The 23,891-nt window shown below is 39.3% G+C and overlaps 1 protein-coding gene across 1 annotated transcript in view; it reads right to left on the reverse strand.

The window, feature by feature from the left end:
* LOC106594004 (uncharacterized protein KIAA0930 homolog) overlaps positions 1-23,891 on the reverse strand; it is a 95,180-nt gene that overhangs the window by 15,754 nt on the left and 55,535 nt on the right. Inside the window, exons 4-8 of the mRNA XM_045714038.1 lie at positions 18,855-18,959; positions 18,094-18,171; positions 17,746-17,847; positions 16,818-16,958; positions 13,838-14,026 (exon numbers count right to left, since the gene is read on the reverse strand). Coding sequence (XP_045569994.1) covers positions 13,838-14,026; positions 16,818-16,958; positions 17,746-17,847; positions 18,094-18,171; positions 18,855-18,959 — 615 coding nt within the window. The remainder of the gene's footprint in view (positions 1-13,837; positions 14,027-16,817; positions 16,959-17,745; positions 17,848-18,093; positions 18,172-18,854; positions 18,960-23,891) is intronic.

Raw genomic sequence — 23,891 nt, forward strand, 5'->3', positions numbered from 1 at the left:
TGCCATGTTTAATACACTGCAGTAACAATATAACATACTGCCATGTTTAATACACTGCAGTAACAATATAACATACTGCCATGTTTAATACACTGCAGTAACAATATAACATACGGCCATGTTGTTTAATACACTGTAGTAACAATATAACATACTGCCATGTTTAATACACTGTAGTAACAACATACTGCCATGTTTAATACACTGCAGTAACAATATAACATACTGCCATGTTTAATACACTGCAGTAACAATATAACATACTGCCATGTTGTTTAATACACTGCAGTAACAATATAACATACTGCCATGTTTAATACACTGTAGTAACAATATAACATACTGCCATGTTGTTTAATACACTGTAGTAACAATATAACATACTGCCATGTTTAATACACTGTAGTAACAATATAACATACTGCCATGTTTAATACACTGCAGTAACAATATAACATACTGCCATGTTTAATACACTGTAGTAACAATATAACATACTGCCATGTTTAATACACTGCAGTAACAATATAACATACTGCCATGTTTAATACACTGTAGTAACAATATAACATACTGCCATGTTTAATACACTGCAGTAACAATATAACATACTGCCATGTTGTTTAATACACTGCAGTAACAATATAACATACTGCCATGTTGTTTAATACACTGCAGTAACAATATAACATACTGCCATGTTGTTTAATACACTGCAGTAACAATATAACATACTGCCATGTTTAATACACTGTAGTAACAATATAACATACTGCCATGTTTAATACACTGCAGTAACAATATAACATACTGCCATGTTTAATACACTGTAGTAACAATATAACATACTGCCATGTTGTTTAATACACTGTAGTAACAATATAACATACTGCCATGTTTAATACACTGTAGTAACAATATAACATACTGCCATGTTTAATGCACTGTAGTAACAATATAACATACTGCCATGTTTAATACACTGCAGTAACAATATAACATACTGCCATGTTTAATACACTGCAGTAACAATATAACATACTGCCATGTTTAATACACTGTAGTAACAATATAACATACTGCCATGTGTTTAATACACTGCAGTAACAATATAACATACTGCCATGTTGTTTAATACACTGTAGTAACAATATAACATACTGCCATGTTTAATACACTGTAGTAACAATATAACATACTGCCATGTTTAATACACTGCAGTAACAATATAACATACTGCCATGTTTAATACACTGTAGTAACACTATAACATACTGCCATGTTTAATACACTGCAGTAACAATATAACATACTGCCATGTTTAATACACTGCAGTAACAATATAACATACTGCCATGTTTAATACACTGCAGTAACAATATAACATACTGCCATGTTGTTTAATACACTGTAGTAACAATATAACATACTGCCATGTTTAATACACTGCAGTAACAATATAACATACTGCCATGTTTAATACACTGCAGTAACAATATAACATACTGCCATGTTTAATACACTGCAGTAACAATATAACATACTGCCATGTTGTTTAATACACTGTAGTAACAATATAACATACTGCCATGTTTAATACACTGAAGTAACAATATAACATACTGCCATGTTTAATACACTGCAGTAACAATATAACATACTGCCATGTTTAATACACTGTAGTAAGAATATAACATACTGCCATGTTTAATACACTGTAGTAACAATATAACATACTGCCATGTTTAATACACTGCAGTAACAATATAACATACTGCCATGTTGTTTAATACACTGCAGTAACAATATAACATACTGCCATGTTTAATACACTGCAGTAACAATATAACATACTGCCATGTTGTTTAATACACTGCAGTAACAATATAACATACTGCCATGTTTAATACACTGCAGTAACAATATAACATACTGCGACGTTTAATACACTGTAGTAACAATATAACATACTGCCATGTTTAATACACTGCAGTAACAATATAACATACTGCCATGTTTAATACACTGTAGTAACAATATAACATACTGCCATGTTGTTTAATACACTGTAGTAACAATATAACATACTGCCATGTTTAATACACTGTAGTAACAATATAACATACTGCCATGTTTAATACACTGCAGTAACAATATAACATACTGCCATGTTTAATACACTGCAATAACAATATAACATACTGCCATGTTTAATACACTGTAGTAACAATATAACATACTGCCATGTTTAATACACTGCAGTAACAATATAACATACTGCCATGTTGTTTAATACACTGTAGTAACAATATAACATACTGCCTTGTTTAATACACTGTAGTAACAATATAACATACTGCCATGTTTAATACACTGCAGTAACAATATAACATACTGCCATGTTTAATACACTGTAGTAACACTATAACATACTGCCATGTTTAATACACTGCAGTAACAATATAACATACTGCCATGTTTAATACACTGCAGTAACAATATAACATACTGCCATGTTTAATACACTGCAGTAACAATATAACATACGGCCATGTTGTTTAATACACTGTAGTAACAATATAACATACTGCCATGTTTAATACACTGTAGTAACAACATACTGCCATGTTTAATACACTGCAGTAACAATATAACATACTGCCATGTTTAATACACTGCAGTAACAATATAACATACTGCCATGTTGTTTAATACACTGCAGTAACAATATAACATACTGCCATGTTTAATACACTGTAGTAACAATATAACATACTGCCATGTTGTTTAATACACTGTAGTAACAATATAACATACTGCCATGTTTAATACACTGTAGTAACAATATAACATACTGCCATGTTTAATACACTGCAGTAACAATATAACATACTGCCATGTTTAATACACTGTAGTAACAATATAACATACTGCCATGTTTAATACACTGCAGTAACAATATAACATACTGCCATGTTGTTTAATACACTGCAGTAACAATATAACATACTGCCATGTTGTTTAATACACTGCAGTAACAATATAACATACTGCCATGTTGTTTAATACACTGCAGTAACAATATAACATACTGCCATGTTGTTTAATACACTGCAGTAACAATATAACATACTGCCATGTTGTTTAATACACTGTAGTAACAATATAACATACTGCCATGTTGTTTAATACACTGCAGTAACAATATAACATACTGCCATGTTTAATACACTGTAGTAACAATATAACATACTGCCATGTTTAATACACTGCAGTAACAATATAACATACTGCCATGTTTAATACACTGTAGTAACAATATAACATACTGCCATGTTTAATACACTGCAGTAACAATATAACATACTGCCATGTTTAATACACTGTAGTAACAATATAACATACTGCCATGTTTAATACACTGCAGTAACAATATAACATACTGCCATGTTTAATACACTGTAGTAACAATATAACATACTGCCATGTTTAATACACTGCAGTAACAATATAACATACTGCCATGTTGTTTAATACACTGCAGTAACAATATAACATACTGCCATGTTGTTTAATACACTGCAGTAACAATATAACATACTGCCATGTTGTTTAATACACTGCAGTAACAATATAACATACTGCCATGTTGTTTAATACACTGCAGTAACAATATAACATACTGCCATGTTTAATACACTGCAGTAACAATATAACATACTGCCATGTTGTTTAATACACTGCAGTAACAATATAACATACTGCCATGTTGTTTAATACACTGCAGTAACAATATAACATACTGCCATGTTGTTTAATACACTGCAGTAACAATATAACATACTGCCATGTTTAATACACTGCAGTAACAATATAACATACTGCCATGTTTAATACACTGTAGTAACAATATAACATACTGCCATGTTTAATACACTGCAGTAACAATATAACATACTGCCATGTTTAATACACTGTAGTAACAATATAACATACTGCCATGTTGTTTAATACACTGTAGTAACAATATAACATACTGCCATGTTTAATACACTGTAGTAACAATATAACATACTGCCATGTTTAATACACTGCAGTAACAATATAACATACTGCCATGTTTAATACACTGCAGTAACAATATAACATACTGCCATGTTGTTTAATACACTGCAGTAACAATATAACATACTGCCATGTTTAATACACTGCAGTAACAATATAACATACTGCCATGTTTAATACACTGCAGTAACAATATAACATACTGCCATGTTTAATACACTGTAGTAACAATATAACATACTGCCATGTTTAATACACTGCAGTAACAATATAACATACTGCCATGTTTAATACACTGCAGTAACAATATATCATACTGCCATGTTGTTTAATACACTGCAGTAACAATATAACATACTGCCATGTTTAATACACTGTAGTAACAATATAACATACTGCCATGTTGTTTAATACACTGTAGTAACAATATAACATACTGCCATGTTTAATACACTGTAGTAACAATATAACATACTGCCATGTTTAATACACTGCAGTAACAATATAACATACTGCCATGTTTAATACACTGTAGTAACAATATAACATACTGCCATGTTTAATACACTGCAGTAACAATATAACATACTGCCATGTTTAATACACTGTAGTAACAATATAACATACTGCCATGTTTAATACACTGCAGTAACAATATAACATACTGCCATGTTGTTTAATACACTGCAGTAACAATATAACATACTGCCATGTTGTTTAATACACTGCAGTAACAATATAACATACTGCCATGTTGTTTAATACACTGCAGTAACAATATAACATACTGCCATGTTGTTTAATACACTGCAGTAACAATATAACATACTGCCATGTTTAATACACTGCAGTAACAATATAACATACTGCCATGTTGTTTAATACACTGCAGTAACAATATAACATACTGCCATGTTGTTTAATACACTGCAGTAACAATATAACATACTGCCATGTTTAATACACTGCAGTAACAATATAACATACTGCCATGTTTAATACACTGTAGTAACAATATAACATACTGCCATGTTTAATACACTGCAGTAACAATATAACATACTGCCATGTTTAATACACTGTAGTAACAATATAACATACTGCCATGTTGTTTAATACACTGTAGTAACAATATAACATACTGCCATGTTTAATACACTGTAGTAACAATATAACATACTGCCATGTTTAATACACTGTAGTAACAATATAACATACTGCCATGTTTAATACACTGCAGTAACAATATAACATACTGCCATGTTGTTTAATACACTGCAGTAACAATATAACATACTGCCATGTTTAATACACTGCAGTAACAATATAACATACTGCCATGTTTAATACACTGCAGTAACAATATAACATACTGCCATGTTTAATACACTGTAGTAACAATATAACATACTGCCATGTTTAATACACTGCAGTAACAATATAACATACTGCCATGTTTAATACACTGCAGTAACAATATATCATACTGCCATGTTGTTTAATACACTGCAGTAACAATATAACATACTGCCATGTTTAATACACTGTAGTAACAATATAACATACTGCCATGTTGTTTAATACACTGTAGTAACAATATAACATACTGCCATGTTTAATACACTGTAGTAACAATATAACATACTGCCATGTTTAATACACTGCAGTAACAATATAACATACTGCCATGTTTAATACACTGTAGTAACAATATAACATACTGCCATGTTTAATACACTGCAGTAACAATATAACATACTGCCATGTTTAATACACTGTAGTAACAATATAACATACTGCCATGTTTAATACACTGCAGTAACAATATAACATACTGCCATGTTGTTTAATACACTGCAGTAACAATATAACATACTGCCATGTTGTTTAATACACTGCAGTAACAATATAACATACTGCCATGTTGTTTAATACACTGCAGTAACAATATAACATACTGCCATGTTGTTTAATACACTGCAGTAACAATATAACATACTGCCATGTTTAATACACTGCAGTAACAATATAACATACTGCCATGTTTAATACACTGTAGTAACAATATAACATACTGCCATGTTTAATACACTGTAGTAACAATATAACATACTGTCATGTTTAATACACTGTAGTAACAATATAACATACTGCCATGTTTAATACACTGCAGTAACAATATAACATACTGCCATGTTTAATACACTGCAGTAACAATATAACATACTGCCATGTTGTTTAATACACTGCAGTAACAATATAACATACTGCCATGTTGTTTAATACACTGCAGTAACAATATAACATACTGCCATGTTGTTTAATACACTGCAGTAACAATATAACATACTGCCATGTTGTTTAATACACTGTAGTAACAATATAACATACTGCCATGTTGTTTAATACACTGTAGTAACAATATAACATACTGCCATGTTGTTTAATACACTGTAGTAACAATATAACATACTGCCATGTTTAATACACTGTAGTAACAATATAACATACTGCCATGTTTAATACACTGCAGTAACAATATAACATACTGCCATGTTTAATACACTGTAGTAACAATATAACATACTGCCATGTTTAATACACTGCAGTAACAATATAACATACTGCCATGTTTAATACACTGTAGTAACAATATAACATACTGCCATGTTTAATACACTGCAGTAACAATATAACATACTGCCATGTTGTTTAATACACTGCAGTAACAATATAACATACTGCCATGTTGTTTAATACACTGCAGTAACAATATAACATACTGCCATGTTGTTTAATACACTGCAGTAACAATATAACATACTGCCATGTTGTTTAATACACTGCAGTAACAATATAACATACTGCCATGTTTAATACACTGCAGTAACAATATAACATACTGCCATGTTGTTTAATACACTGCAGTAACAATATAACATACTGCCATGTTGTTTAATACACTGCAGTAACAATATAACATACTGCCATGTTGTTTAATACACTGCAGTAACAATATAACATACTGCCATGTTTAATACACTGCAGTAACAATATAACATACTGCCATGTTTAATACACTGTAGTAACAATATAACATACTGCCATGTTTAATACACTGCAGTAACAATATAACATACTGCCATGTTGTTTAATACACTGCAGTAACAATATAACATACTGCCATGTTTAATACACTGCAGTAACAATATAACATACTGCCATGTTTAATACACTGCAGTAACAATATAACATACTGCCATGTTTAATACACTGTAGTAACAATATAACATACTGCCATGTTTAATACACTGCAGTAACAATATAACATACTGCCATGTTTAATACACTGCAGTAACAATATAACATACTGCCATGTTGTTTAATACACTGCAGTAACAATATAACATACTGCCATGTTTAATACACTGTAGTAACAATATAACATACTGCCATGTTGTTTAATACACTGTAGTAACAATATAACATACTGCCATGTTTAATACACTGTAGTAACAATATAACATACTGCCATGTTTAATACACTGCAGTAACAATATAACATACTGCCATGTTTAATACACTGTAGTAACAATATAACATACTGCCATGTTTAATACACTGCAGTAACAATATAACATACTGCCATGTTTAATACACTGTAGTAACAATATAACATACTGCCATGTTTAATACACTGCAGTAACAATATAACATACTGCCATGTTGTTTAATACACTGCAGTAACAATATAACATACTGCCATGTTGTTTAATACACTGCAGTAACAATATAACATACTGCCATGTTGTTTAATACACTGCAGTAACAATATAACATACTGCCATGTTGTTTAATACACTGCAGTAACAATATAACATACTGCCATGTTTAATACACTGCAGTAACAATATAACATACTGCCATGTTTAATACACTGTAGTAACAATATAACATACTGCCATGTTTAATACACTGTAGTAACAATATAACATACTGTCATGTTTAATACACTGTAGTAACAATATAACATACTGCCATGTTTAATACACTGCAGTAACAATATAACATACTGCCATGTTTAATACACTGCAGTAACAATATAACATACTGCCATGTTTAATACACTGTAGTAACAATAACATACTGCCATGTTTAATACACTGCAGTAACAATATAACATACTGCCATGTTGTTTAATACACTGTAGTAACAATATAACATACTGCCATGTTTAATACACTGTAGTAACAATATAACATACTGCCATGTTTAATACACTGCAGTAACAATATAACATACTGCCATGTTTAATACACTGTAGTAACACTATAACATACTGCCATGTTTAATACACTGCAGTAACAATATAACATACTGCCATGTTTAATACACTGCAGTAACAATATAACATACTGCCATGTTGTTTAATACACTGCAGTAACAATATAACATACTGCCATGTTTAATACACTGTAGTAACAATATAACATACTGCCATGTTTAATACACTGTAGTAACAATATAACATACTGCCATGTTTAATACACTGTAGTAACAATATAACATACTGCCATGTTTAATACACTGCAGTAACAATATAACATACTGCCATGTTGTTTAATACACTGCAGTAACAATATAACATACTGCCATGTTGTTTAATACACTGCAGTAACAATATAACATACTGCCATGTTGTTTAATACACTGCAGTAACAATATAACATACTGCCATGTTGTTTAATACACTGCAGTAACAATATAACATACTGCCATGTTGTTTAATACACTGCAGTAACAATATAACATACTGCCATGTTTAATACACTGCAGTAACAATATAACATACTGCCATGTTTAATACACTGCAGTAACAATATAACATACTGCCATGTTTAATACACTGCAGTAACAATATAACATACTGCCATGTTTAATACACTGTAGTAACAATATAACATACTGCCATGTTGTTTAATACACTGTAGTAACAATATAACATACTGCCATGTTTAATACACTGTAGTAACAATATAACATACTGCCATGTTTAATACACTGTAGTAACAATATAACATACTGCCATGTTTAATACACTGCAGTAACAATATAACATACTGCCATGTTTAATACACTGCAGTAACAATATAACATACTGCCATGTTGTTTAATACACTGTAGTAACAATATAACATACTGCCATGTTGTTTAATACACTGTAGTAACAATATAACATACTGCCATGTTTAATACACTGCAGTAACAATATAACATACTGCCATGTTTAATACACTGTAGTAACAATATAACATACTGCCATGTTTAATATACTGTAGTAACAATAGAACATACTGCCATGTTTAATACACTGCAGTAACAATATAACATACTGCCATGTTTAATACACTGCAGTAACAATATAACATACTGCCATGTTGTTTAATACACTGTAGTAACAATATAACATACTGCCATGTTTAATACACTGTAGTAACAATATAACATACTGCCATGTTTAATACACTGTAGTAACAATATAACATACTGCCATGTTTAATACACTGTAGTAACAATATAACATACTGCCATGTTTAATACACTGTAGTAACAATATAACATACTGCCATGTTTAATACACTGTAGTAACAATATAACATACTGCCATGTTTAATACACTGCAGTAACAATATAACATACTGCCATGTTTAATACACTGTAGTAACAATATAACATACTGCCATGTTTAATACACTGTAGTAACAATATAACATACTGCCATGTTGTTTAATACACTGTAGTAACAATATAACATACTGCCTTGTTTAATACACTGCAGTAACAATATAACATACTGCCATGTTTAATACACTGCAGTAACAATATAACATACTGCCATGTTTAATACACTGCAGTAACAATATAACATACTGCCATGTTGTTTACTACACTGCAGTAACAATATAACATACTGCCATGATGTTTACTACACTGCAGTAACAATATAACATACTGCCATGTTTAATACACTGCAGTAACAATATAACATACTGCCATGTTGTTTAATACACTGCAGTAACAATATAACATACTGCCATGTTTAATACACTGCAGTAACAATATAACATACTGCCATGTTTAATACACTGCAGTAACAATATAACATACTGCCATGTTGTTTAATACACTGCAGTAACAATATAACATACTGCCATGTTTAATACACTGTAGTAACAATATAACATACTGCCATGTTTAATACACTGCAGTAACAATATAACATACTGCCATGTTTAATACACTGTAGTAACAATATAACATACTGCCATGTTTAATACACTGTAGTAACAATATAACATACTGCCATGTTTAATACACTGTAGTAACAATATAACATACTGCCATGTTGTTTAATACACTGCAGTAACAATATAACATACTGCCATGTTTAATACACTGCAGTAACAATATAACATACTGCCATGTTTAATACACTGCAGTAACAATATAACATACTGCCATGTTTAATACACTGCAGTAACAATATAACATACTGCCATGTTTAATACACTTCAGTCATTCCATTCTATCGTAGCTCCAGAAGAACCGAGTTAAATCCAGTCTCTGATGTCCACAACTCTAGAGGACATCACACTAAACCTCAGTTAAATCCAGTCTCTGATGTCCACAACTCTAGAGGACATCACACTAAACCTCAGTTAAATCCAGTCTCTGATGTCCACAACTCTAGAGGACATCACACTAAACCTCAGTTAAATCCAGTCTCTGATGTCCACAACTCTAGAGGACATCACACTAAACCTCAGTTAAATCCAGTCTCTGATGTCCACAACTCTAGAGGACAACACACTAAACCTCAGTTAAATCCAGTCTCTGATGTCCACAACTCTAGAGGACATCACACTAAACCTCAGTTAAATCCAGTCTCTGATGTCCACAACTCTAGAGGACATCACACTAAACCTCAGTTAAATCCAGTCTCTGATGTCCACAACTCTAGAGGACAACACACTAAACCTCAGTTAAATCCAGTCTCTGATGTCCACAACTCTAGAGGACAACACACTAAACCTCAGTTAAATCCAGTCTCTGATGTCCACAACTCTAGAGGACATCACACTAAACCTCAGTTAAATCCAGTCTCTGATGTCCACAACTCTAGAGGACAACACACTAAACCTCAGTTAAATCCAGTCTCTGATGTCCACAACTCTAGAGGACATCACACTAAACCTCAGTTAAATCCAGTCTCTGATGTCCACAACTCTAGAGGACATCACACTAAACCTCAGTTAAATCCAGTCTCTGATGTCCACAACTCTAGAGGACATCACACTACACCTCAGTTAAATCCAGTCTCTGATGTCCACAACTCTAGAGGACATCACACTAAACCTCAGTTAAATCCAGTCTCTGATGTCCACAACTCTAGAGGACAACACACTAAACCTCAGTTAAATCCAGTCTCTGATGTCCACAACTCTAGAGGACAACACACTAAACCTCAGTTAAATCCAGTCTCTGATGTCCACAACTCTAGAGGACAACACACTAAACCTCAGTTAAATCCAGTCTCTGATGTCCACAACTCTAGAGGACAACACACTAAACCTCAGTTAAATCCAGTCTCTGATGTCCACAACTCTAGAGGACATCACACTAAACCTCAGTTAAATCCAGTCTCTGATGTCCACAACTCTAGAGGACATCACACTAAACCTCAGTTAAATGGGGACAGAACCTCAGGACATACAGAACCTCAGTTAAAGGGGAACAGAACCTCAGGACATACAGAACCTCAGTTAAATGGGGACAGAACCTCAGGACATACAGAACCTCAGTTAAAGGGGAACAGAACCTCAGGACATACAGAACCTCAGTTAAATGGGGACAGAACCTCAGGACATACAGAACCTCAGGACATACAGAACCTCAGTTAAAGGGGGACAGAACCTCAGTTAAAGGGGGACAGAACCTCAGCACACACACACACACACACACACACACACACACACGCGTTACAGAAAAGCAGTGTGTTCCAGCCAGCTATCTGCATGTCCATTCCTGGGCTCTTTCATAACATGTTGGATATTCTGGGGGTCATTTCTCAGGTGTGATTATGAAACCATTTTCCCTCCATGTATATCTATGTACACCTGAGAACATGGAATGTTGTGATTCTACAGTAATGCTGTCCCAGCCCTCTGGTCCAGCGTCCCGACCCTCCGGCCTAGCCGACGGCCAGCGTCCCGACCCTCCGGCCTAGCCGACGGCCAGCGTCCCGACCCTCCGGCCTAGCCGACGGCCAGCGTCCCGACCCTCCGGCCTAGCCGACGGCCAGCGTCCCGACCCTCCGGCCTAGCCGACGGCCAGCGTCCCGACCCTCCGGCCTAGCCGACGGTTAGCGTCCCGACCCTCCGGCCTAGCCGACGGTTAGCGTCCCGACCCTCCGGCCTAGCCGACGGCCAGCGTCCCTAGCCGACGGTTAGCGTCCCGACCCTCCGGTCTAGCCGACGGCCAGCGTCCCGACCCTCCGGTCTAGCCGACGGCCAGCGTCCCGACCCTCCGGTCTAGCCGACGGCCAGCGTCCCGACCCTCCGGCCTAGCCGACGGCCAGCGTCCCGACCCTCCGGTCCAGCCGACGGTTAGCGTCCCGACCCTCCGGTCTAGCCGACGGCTAGCGTCCCGACCCTCCGGTCTAGCCGACGGCCAGCGTCCCGACCCTCCGGTCTAGCCGACGGCCAGCGTCCCGACCCTCCGGTCTAGCCGACGGCTAGCGTCGCCCTCAGAACAGCCTCATTTTGTCGGGACATGGACTCTACAAGGTGTAGGAAGCGTTCCACAGGGATGCTGGTCCATGTTGACTCCAATGCTTCCCCACAGTTGTGTCAAGTTGGCTGGATGTCCTTTGGGTGGTGGACCATTCTTGATACAGACGGGGAAACTGTTGAGCGTGAAAAACCCAGCAACGTTGAAGTTCTTGACACAAACCGGTGCACCTGGCACCTACTACCATACCCTGTTCAAAGGAACTTAAATATTTTGTCTTGCTCATTCACCCTCTGAATGGGACATATAAACAATCCATGTCTCAATTGTCTCAAGGTTTAAAAATCCTTCTTTAACATGTCTCCTCCCCTTCATCTACACTGATTGAAGTGGATTTAAGGGACATCAATAAGGGATCATAGCTTTAACCTGGATTCACCTGGTCAGTCTGGAAAAAGCGGGTGTTCTTAATGCTTTATATACATGTGTCCTGACCCTCTCGTGTAGGGGTGTGTGTGTGTGTATCTAACCTTCTTGTGTGTGTGCGTGCCTATCTGTCTACTCTACCCACCCTCTCGAGTGTGTGTGTGTCTAACCCTCTCGTGTAGGGGTGTGTGTGTGTGTGTCTAACCCTCTCGTGTAGGGGTGTGTGTGTGTGTGTGTATCTAACCCTCTCCTGTAGGGGGTGTGTGTGTGTGTGTGTGTGTGTGTGTGTGTGTGTGTGTGTGTGTATCTAACCCTCTCCTGTAGGGGGGGTGTGTGTGTGTGTGTGTGTGTGTGTGTGTGTGTGTGTGTGTGTGTGTGTGTGTATCTAACCCTCTCCTGTAGGGGGGTGTGTGTGTGTGTGTGTGTGTGTGTGTGTGTGTGTGTGTGTGTGTGTGTGTGTGTGTGTGTGTGTGTGTGTATCTAACCCTCTCCTGTAGGGGTGTGTGTGTGTGTGTGTGTGTGTGTGTGTGTGTGTGTGTGTGTGTGTGTCTCTAACCCTCTCGTGTAGGGGGGAGTCCAGGTCCTCCTCCGTGCCGCAGGGGGACGTGTCTCCGGTCGGGACCCTGCTCACCGCCATCTCAGCGTGACCTTTGCCCTGCGGCCCCTTCATCCTGACGAACTCCATGTTGCTGTACTTATAGAAGCCGAACGACATGCGCTGGGCCATCTTAGCCGCCACGCTCACCTACAACACAAACACAACGGGAAGACTTGATACGGCTTGTTCTCAATCTCGTCTTTAACCATCTACTGTCCGTCCTGTGTTTCTCTGTTAGTAATGTCTTGTCCACAAAGTCCTGTGTTTCTCTGTTAGTAATGTCTTGTCCACAAAGTCCTGTGTTTCTCTGTTAGTAATGTCTTGTCCACAAAGTCCTGTGTTTCTCTGTTAGTAATGTCTTGTCCACAAACTACAAAGTCCTGTGTTTCTCTGTTAGTAATGTCTTGTCCACAAAGTCCTGTGTTTCTCTGTTAGTAATGACCGTAAACTACATTTCATCAAGACAATCATAACCAGGTTCCTTCTTTCCACGGTGTTCTGTCTTTATGTAATTCAAGCAGTAAAGTTTCTCACAGCTTGAGGCTGATTTCACAGAATAAACAGAGCATTCAGGAAAGTATTCAGACCCCTTCACTTTTTCCACATTTAGTTACGTTACACAGCCTTGTTCTAAAATGGATTACATTTTTTTTTGTTGTGAAAGTCAGGTTTAAAAAAAATGTGTGCAAAAAATAAAATTAAACAAATACCTTATTTACATAAGTATTCAGACCCCTTGCTATGAGACTCAAAATTGAGTTCAGGTTTATCCTGTTTCCATTGATCATCCTTGAGATGTTTCTACAACTTGTAGTCCACCTGTGATAAATTCAACATGATTTGGAAAGGCACACACCTGTCTATATAAGGTCCCACAGTTGACAGTGCATGTCAGAGCAAAAACCAAGCCATGAGGTCGAAGGAATTGTCCGTAGAGCTCCGAGACAGGATTGTGTCGAGGCACAGATCTGGGGAAGGGTACCAAAACATTTAGGCAGCATTGAAGGTCCCCAAGAACACAGTGGCCTCCATCATTCTTAAATGGAAGAAGTTTGGAACAACCAAGACTCTTCCTAGAGCTGGCCGCCCGGCCAAACTGAGCAATCCTCAGTAAAAGGCACATGACAGCCCTCTTGGAGTTTGCCAAAAGGCACCTGAAGACTCTCAGACCATGAGAAACAAGATTCTCTGGTCTGATGAAACCAAGATTGAACTCTTTGGCCTGAACGCCAAGAGTCACGTCTGGAGGAAACCTGGCAGCATCCGTACGGTGAAGCATGGTGGTGGCAGCATCATGTTGTGGGGATGTTTTTCAGTGGCAGGGACTGGGAGACTAGTCAGGATCGAGGGAAAGATGAACGGAGTAAAGTACAGAGAGATCCTTGATGAAAACCTGCTCCAGATCGCTCAGGACCTCAGACTGGGGGGCGAAGGTTCACCTTCCAACAGGACAACGACCCTAAGCACACAGCCAAGACAACACAGGAGTGTGGCTTCAGGGACAAGTCTCTGAATATTCTTGAGTGGCCCAGCCAGAGTCCAGACTTGAACCCGAGCTAACATCTCTGGAGAGACGTGAAAATAGCTGTGCAGCGACGCTCCCCATCCAACCTGACAGAGCTTGAGAGGATCTGCAGAGAAGAATGAGAGAAACTCCCCAGATACAGGTGTGCCAAGCTTGTAGCGTCAGACACAAGAAGACTCGAGGCTGTAATCACTGCTAAAGGTGCTTCAACAAAGTACTGAGTAAAGGGTCTGAATACTTATGTAAATTTGATATCCGTTTTTTATTACTGACAAATTTGCAAAAATCTATAAAAACCTGTTTTCCTTTGTCATTGTGGTATTGTGTGTATATTGATGAGAATATTATTGTTTTGTTAAATACATTTTAGAATAATGCTGTGACAAATTTTGGGAGAAAATGTCAAGGGGTTTGCAAACTTTCCAAATACACTGTATGGAAATTCTCCAGAGAGGAATTCCCAGATATACTCCAGAGAGGAATCCCCGATATAATCCAGAGAGGAATTCCAGATATACTCCAGAGAGGAATTCCAGAGAGTAATTCCAGATATACTCCAGAGAGGAATTCCAGATATACTCCAGAGAGGAATTCCAGATATACTCCAGAGAGGAATTCCAGAGAGTAATTCCAGATATACTCCAGAGAGGAATTCCAGATATACTCCAGAGAGGAATTCCAGATATACTCCAGAGAGGAATTCCAGAGAGTAATTCCAGATATACTCCAGAGAGGAATTCCAGATATACTCCAGAGAGGAATTCCAGATATACTCCAGAGAGGAATTCCAGATATACTCCAGAGAGGAACTCCAGAGAGGAATTCCAGATATACCCCAGAGAGGAATTCCAGATATACTCCAGAGAGGAATTCCAGATATACTCCAGAGAGGAATTCCAGATATACTCCAGAGAGGAACTCCAGAGAGGAATTCCAGATATACTCCAGAGAGGAATTCCAGATATACTCCAGAGAGGAATTCCAGATATACTCCAGAGAGGAATTCCAGATATACTCCAGAGAGGAATTCCAGAGAGTAATTCCAGATATACTCCAGAGAGGAATTCCAGATATACTCCAGAGAGGAATTCCAGATATACTCCAGAGAGGAATTCCAGATATACTCCAGAGAGGAACTCCAGAGAGGAATTCCAGATATACCCTAGAGAGGAATTTCAGATATACTCCAGAGAGGAATTCCAGATATACTCCAGAGAGGAATTCCAGATATACTCCAGAGAGGAACTCCAGAGAGGAATTCCAGATATACTCCAGAGAGGAATTCCAGATATACTCCAGAGAGTAATTCCAGATATACTCCAGAGAGTAATTCCAGATATACTCCAGAGAGTAATTCCAGATACACTCCGGAGAGTAATTCCAGATATGTGTCTATAGATTAGAGAGACTTACTCTGTTGTCGTAAACCTTCTTTAGAGCTTCGTAGCGGATGGAACCTTGGAAGACCACTCCTTGGAACGTGTTGCTCTTATCACTGGCTACCAACTCCACACACACCATCTCCCCCTCTCCTACCGTCATGTCACAGAACACCTAGAGAGAGAGACAGAGGGAGAGAGAGAGACAGAGAGAGAGAGAGGTAGAGGGAGAGAGACACAGAGAGAGAGAGAGACAGAGACACAGAGAGAGAGAGAGAGACAGAGAGAGAGAGAGAGAGACAGAGAGAGAGAGAGAGAGAGAGAGAGACACAGAGAGAGAGAGAGAGACAGAGAGAGAGAGAGAGACAGAGACACAGAGAGAGAGAGAGAGAGAGAGAGAGAGAGAGAGAGAGACAGAGAGAGAGAGAGAGACACGAGAGAGAGAGAGAGAGAGAGAGAGAGAGAGAGAGACAGAGAGAGAGAGAGAGAGAGAGAGACAGAGAGAGAGAGACACAGACAGAGAGAGAGAGAGAGAGAGACACAGACAGAGAGAGAGAGAGACACACAGACAGAGAGAGAGAGAGACACACAGACAGAGAGAGAGAGAGACACACAGACAGAGAGAGAGAGAGACACAGAGACACAGAGAGAGATGCACATGTTAGAACAGCGATTCTCAACTGGTGGTGTCGCGACCCAAATTTGGGTCTTGGGAGATTCTGAATGGGTCGCGGGTAACTAATGAATTTATCCTCTGCAGCAGAGGTAACTCTGGTAACTAATGAATTTATCCTCTGCAGCAGAGGTAACTCTGGTAACTCTAATGAATTTATTGAGCTCATCTCCCTGGGGCCCCTATTGGACGCCCCCCCGCCAGTCAATCACAACCTGTCAGGTTCCTGATTGGGCTGGGGAGGAGGAAGAGGGAGGGAGGAGGGGAGGAGGGCGGTTGTCACGGTTACCTCCTCGAAGTTGTCAATCATGAAGAAGATGTTGGGGTAGCTCATCTTAGACTCCTCCCCTTTACTGTCCATGGCGTGTTTACTTGGCGACGCATACACTTGCTGTGATGAGAGAGAGATGGAGAGAGAGAGAGAGAGACAGAGAGAGACAGAGAGAAAGGGAGAAAGGGAGAGCGAGAGAAAGACAGGTGAAGAGAGAGAAATCGGTGAAGAGAGAGGGGAAGAGAGAAATCGCGAGAGAGAGAGAGAGAGAGTTAGTGGGTCAGGTTCTGTGGAGGCCCATCTATACACAGCTACATTAGTAGATGTATTCCTATGGGATGTAGTCTGAAGAGTCCTGTCTCTTACCTGAGACTTCTTCCTGTGAATGTGGATGTCTCCTGCATCTGAGCGCGTGCAGACGGCACACGTCACCACATAGTCCAGCTGATAGGAAGGAAAAAAGGAGAGAGAGGTCATGAATTTGGTTTTATCCAACCATATTCTGAACGAGGGTTTCCTGGAAAATTACAAGTGGACGGGAGGCGGCCCGTTCAGGGTCGGACCTGGATAGTACTGGGACGGGAGGCGGCCCGTTCAGGGTCGGACCTGGATAGTACTGGGACGGGAGGCGGCCCGTTCAGGGTCGGGTCTGGATAGTACTGGGACGGGAGGCGGCCCGTTCGGGGTCGGACCTGGATAGTACTGGGACGGGAGGCGGCCCGTTCAGGGTCGGAACTGGATAGTACTGGGACGGGAGGCGGCCCGTTCAGGGTCGGGTCTGGATAGTACTGGGACGGGAGGCGGCCCGTTCAGGGTCGGACCTGGATAGTACTGGGACGGGAGATGGCCCGTTCAGGGTCGGAACTGGATAGTACTGGGACGGGAGGCGGCCCGTTCAGGGTCGGGTCTGGATAGTACTGGGACGGGAGGCGGCCCGTTCAGGGTCGGGTCTGGATAGTACTGGGACGGGAGGCGGCCCGTTCAGGGTCGGGTCTGGATAGTACTGGGACGGGAGGCGGCCCGTTCAGGGTCGGGTCTGGATAGTACTGGGACGGGAGGCGGCCCGTTCAGGGTCGGGCCTGGATAGTACTGGGACGTTGTTGTTGTTGTCTTGTTGTCATACCAACCTTCATTAAGATCAGATTCAGGTAAACACTCTCCTCCCAGTCGATGTCAGGTTCCCCTAAACCTGGAAGCTTCTTAGAGTCTCTCCTGTACACCTCCACATCTACCTGGAATAAACAGACACATTATGGAATCATATTCCACCTGGAATAAACAGACACATTATGGAATCATATTCCACATCTACCTGGAATAAACAGACACATTATGGAATCATATTCCACCTGGAATAAACAGACACATTATGGAATCATATTCCACATCTACCTGGAATAAACAGACACATTATGGAATCATATTCCACATCTACCTGGAATAAACAGACACATTATGGAATCATACTCCACATCTACCTGGAATAAACAGAAACATTATGGAATCATATTCCACATCTACCTGGAATAAACAGACACATTATAGAATCATATTCCACCTCTACCTGGAATAAACAGACACATTATGGAATCATATTCCACCTCTACCTGGAATAAACAGACACATTATGGAATCATATTCCACATCTACCTGGAATAAACAGACACATTATGGAATCATATTCCACCTGGAATATACACACACATTATAGAATCATATTCCACATCTACCTGGAATAAACAGACACATTATAGAATCATATTCCACATCTACCTGGAATAAACAGACACATTATGGAATCATATTCCACATCTACCTGGAATATACAGACATATTATAGAATCATATTCCACCTGGAATAAACAGACACATTATAGAATCATATTCCACCTGGAATATACAGACACATTATAGAATCATATTCCACCTGGAATATACAGACACATTATAGAATCATATTCCACCTGGAACACACAGACACATTATAGAATCATATTCCACCTGGAACACACAGACACATTATAGAATCATATTCCACCTGGAACACACAGACACATTATAGAATCATATTCCACCTGGAATACACAGACACATTATAGAATCATATTCCACCTGGAATACACAGACACATTATAGAATCATATTCCACCTGGAATACACAGACACATTATAGAATCATATTCTACCTGGAATACACAGACACATTATAGAATCATATTCCACCTGGAATACACAGACACATTATAGAATCATATTCCACCTGGAATATACAGACACATTATAGAATCATATTCCATCTCTACCTGGAATAAACAGACACATTATAGAATCATATTCCATCTCTACCTGGAATAAACAGACACATTATAGAATCATATTCCATCTCTACCTGGAATAAACAGACACATTATAGAATAATATTCCACCTGGAATATACCGACACATTATAGAATCATAATCCACATCTACCTGGAATAAACAGACACATTATAGAATCATATTCCACATCTACCTGGAATATACAGACACATTATAGAATCATATTCCACCTGGAATATACAGACACATTATAGAATCATATTCCACCTGGAATATACAGACACATTATAGAATCATATTCCACCTCCACCTGGAATATACAGACATATTATAGAATCATATTCCACCTGGAATAAACAGACACATTATAGAATCATATTCCACCTGGAATAAACAGACACATTATAGAATCATATTCCACCTGGAATAAACAGACACATTATAGAATCATATTCCACCTGGAATAAACAGACACATTATAGAATAATATTCCACCTGGAATATACATACACATTATAGAAACATATTCAACCTCAACCTGGAAAAAACAGACATGAAAATTCCACTGATTTATTCCACCTGCAATACACAACACAACACAGCCCGTCACTAGAGGAACACTAATCTCTTTCCTGCTGTCTTCCAGTGTGATGATCATATAGTCCATCTGTATAGAAACGTCCTGATGCAGCACACAGTGTGTATGTTAAATCAACCTTGGATAAACTCCAGGATAGAGCTCCTTTCCTCAGCTACATCTCACCCTTCAACGACCCCCAGCCACATCCCTCACACACACACACACACACACACACACACACACACACACACACACACACACACACACACACACACACACACACACACACACACACACACACACACACACACACACACACACACACACACAGAGAGAGAGTAACCAGGAACAGAACCAATACCCAGGTCTCTACTGTAACCAGGAACAGAACCAATACCCAGGTCTCTACTGTTATGCTGTAACCAGGAACAGAACCAATACCCAGGTCTCTACTGTTATACTGTAACCAGGAACAGAACCAATACCCAGGTCTCTACTGTTATACTGTAACCAGGAACAGAACCAATACCCAGGTCTCTACTGTTATACTGTAACCAGGAACAGAACCAATACCCAGGTCTCTACTGTAACCAGGAACAGAACCAATACCCAGGTCTCTACTGTTATGCTGTAACCAGGAACAGAACCAATGCCCAGGTCTCTACTGTTATACTGTAACCAGGAACAGAACCAATACCCAGGTCTCTACTGTAACCAGGAACAGAACCAATACCCAGGTCTCTACTGTTATGCTGTAACCAGGAACAGAACCAATACCCAGGTCTCTACTGTAACCAGGAACAGAACCAATACCCAGGTCTCTACTGTTATGCTGTAACCAGGAACAGAACCAATACCCAGGTCTCTACTGTTATACTGTAACCAGGAACAGAACCAATACCCAGGTCTCTACTGTTATACTGTAACCAGGAACAGAACCAATACCCAGGTCTCTACTGTTATGCTGTAACCAGGAACAGAACCAATACCCAGGTCTCTACTGTTCTGCTGTAACCAGGAACAGAACCAATACCCAGGTCTCTACTGTTATGCTGTAACCAGGAACAGAACCAATACCCAGGTCTCTACTGTTATACTGTAACCAGGAACAGAACCAATACCCAGGTCTCTACTGTTATACTGTAACCAGGAACAGAACCAATACCCAGGTCTCTACTGTTATGCTGTAACCAGGAACAGAACCAATACCCAGGTCTCTACTGTTATACTGTAACCAGGAACAGAACCAATGCCCAGGTCTCTACTGTTATACTGTAACCAGGAACAGAACCAATACCCAGGTCTCTACTGTAACCAGGAACAGAACCAATACCCAGGTCTCTACTGTTATGCTGTAACCAGGAACAGAACCAATACCCAGGTCTCTACTGTTATACTGTAACCAGGAACAGAACCAATACCCAGGTCTCTACTGTTATGCTGTAACCAGGAACAGAACCAATACCCAGGTCTCTACTGTAACCAGGAACAGAACCAATACCCAGGTCTCTACTGTTATACTGTAACCAGGAACAGAACCAATACCCAGGTCTCTACTGTAACCAGGAACAGAACCAATACCCAGGTCTCTACTGTAACCAGGAACAGAACCAATACCCAGGTCTCTACTGTAACCAGGAACAGAACCAATACCCAGGTCTCTACTGTTATGCTGTAACCAGGAACAGAACCAATACCCAGGTCTCTACTGTTATACTGTAACCAGGAACAGAACCAATACCCAGGTCTCTACTGTTATGCTGTAACCAGGAACAGAACCAATACCCAGGTCTCTACTGTAACCAGGAACAGAACCAATACCCAGGTCTCTACTGTTATGCTGTAACCAGGAACAGAACCAATACCCAGGTCTCTACTGTTATACTGTAACCAGGAACAGAACCAATACCCAGGTCTCTACTGTTATACTGTAACCAGGAACAGAACCAATACCCAGGTCTCTACTGTTATACTGTAACCAGGAACAGAACCAATACCCAGGTCTCTACTGTAACCAGGAACAGAACCAATACCCAGGTCTCTACTGTTATGCTGTAACCAGGAACAGAACCAATGCCCAGGTCTCTACTGTTATACTGTAACCAGGAACAGAACCAATACCCAGGTCTCTACTGTAACCAGGAACAGAACCAATACCCAGGTCTCTACTGTTATGCTGTAACCAGGAACAGAACCAATACCCAGGTCTCTACTGTAACCAGGAACAGAACCAATACCCAGGTCTCTACTGTTATGCTGTAACCAGGAACAGAACCAATACCCAGGTCTCTACTGTTATACTGTAACCAGGAACAGAACCAATACCCAGGTCTCTACTGTTATACTGTAACCAGGAACAGAACCAATACCCAGGTCTCTACTGTTATGCTGTAACCAGGAACAGAACCAATACCCAGGTCTCTACTGTTCTGCTGTAACCAGGAACAGAACCAATACCCAGGTCTCTACTGTTATGCTGTAACCAGGAACAGAACCAATACCCAGGTCTCTACTGTTATACTGTAACCAGGAACAGAACCAATACCCAGGTCTCTACTGTTATACTGTAACCAGGAACAGAACCAATACCCAGGTCTCTACTGTTATGCTGTAACCAGGAACAGAACCAATACCCAGGTCTCTACTGTTATACTGTAACCAGGAACAGAACCAATGCCCAGGTCTCTACTGTTATACTGTAACCAGGAACAGAACCAATACCCAGGTCTCTACTGTAACCAGGAACAGAACCAATACCCAGGTCTCTACTGTTATGCTGTAACCAGGAACAGAACCAATACCCAGGTCTCTACTGTTATACTGTAACCAGGAACAGAACCAATACCCAGGTCTCTACTGTTATGCTGTAACCAGGAACAGAACCAATACCCAGGTCTCTACTGTAACCAGGAACAGAACCAATACCCAGGTCTCTACTGTTATACTGTAACCAGGAACAGAACCAATACCCAGGTCTCTACTGTAACCAGGAACAGAACCAATACCCAGGTCTCTACTGTAACCAGGAACAGAACCAATACCCAGGTCTCTACTGTAACCAGGAACAGAACCAATACCCAGGTCTCTACTGTTATGCTGTAACCAGGAACAGAACCAATACCCAGGTCTCTACTGTTATACTGTAACCAGGAACAGAACCAATACCCAGGTCTCTACTGTTATGCTGTAACCAGGAACAGAACCAATACCCAGGTCTCTACTGTAACCAGGAACAGAACCAATACCCAGGTCTCTACTGTTATGC

This window comes from Salmo salar, unplaced genomic scaffold (genome assembly GCF_905237065.1).
Source record: "Salmo salar unplaced genomic scaffold, Ssal_v3.1, whole genome shotgun sequence".
In the NCBI taxonomy this organism is placed as follows: Eukaryota; Metazoa; Chordata; class Actinopteri; order Salmoniformes; family Salmonidae; genus Salmo; species Salmo salar.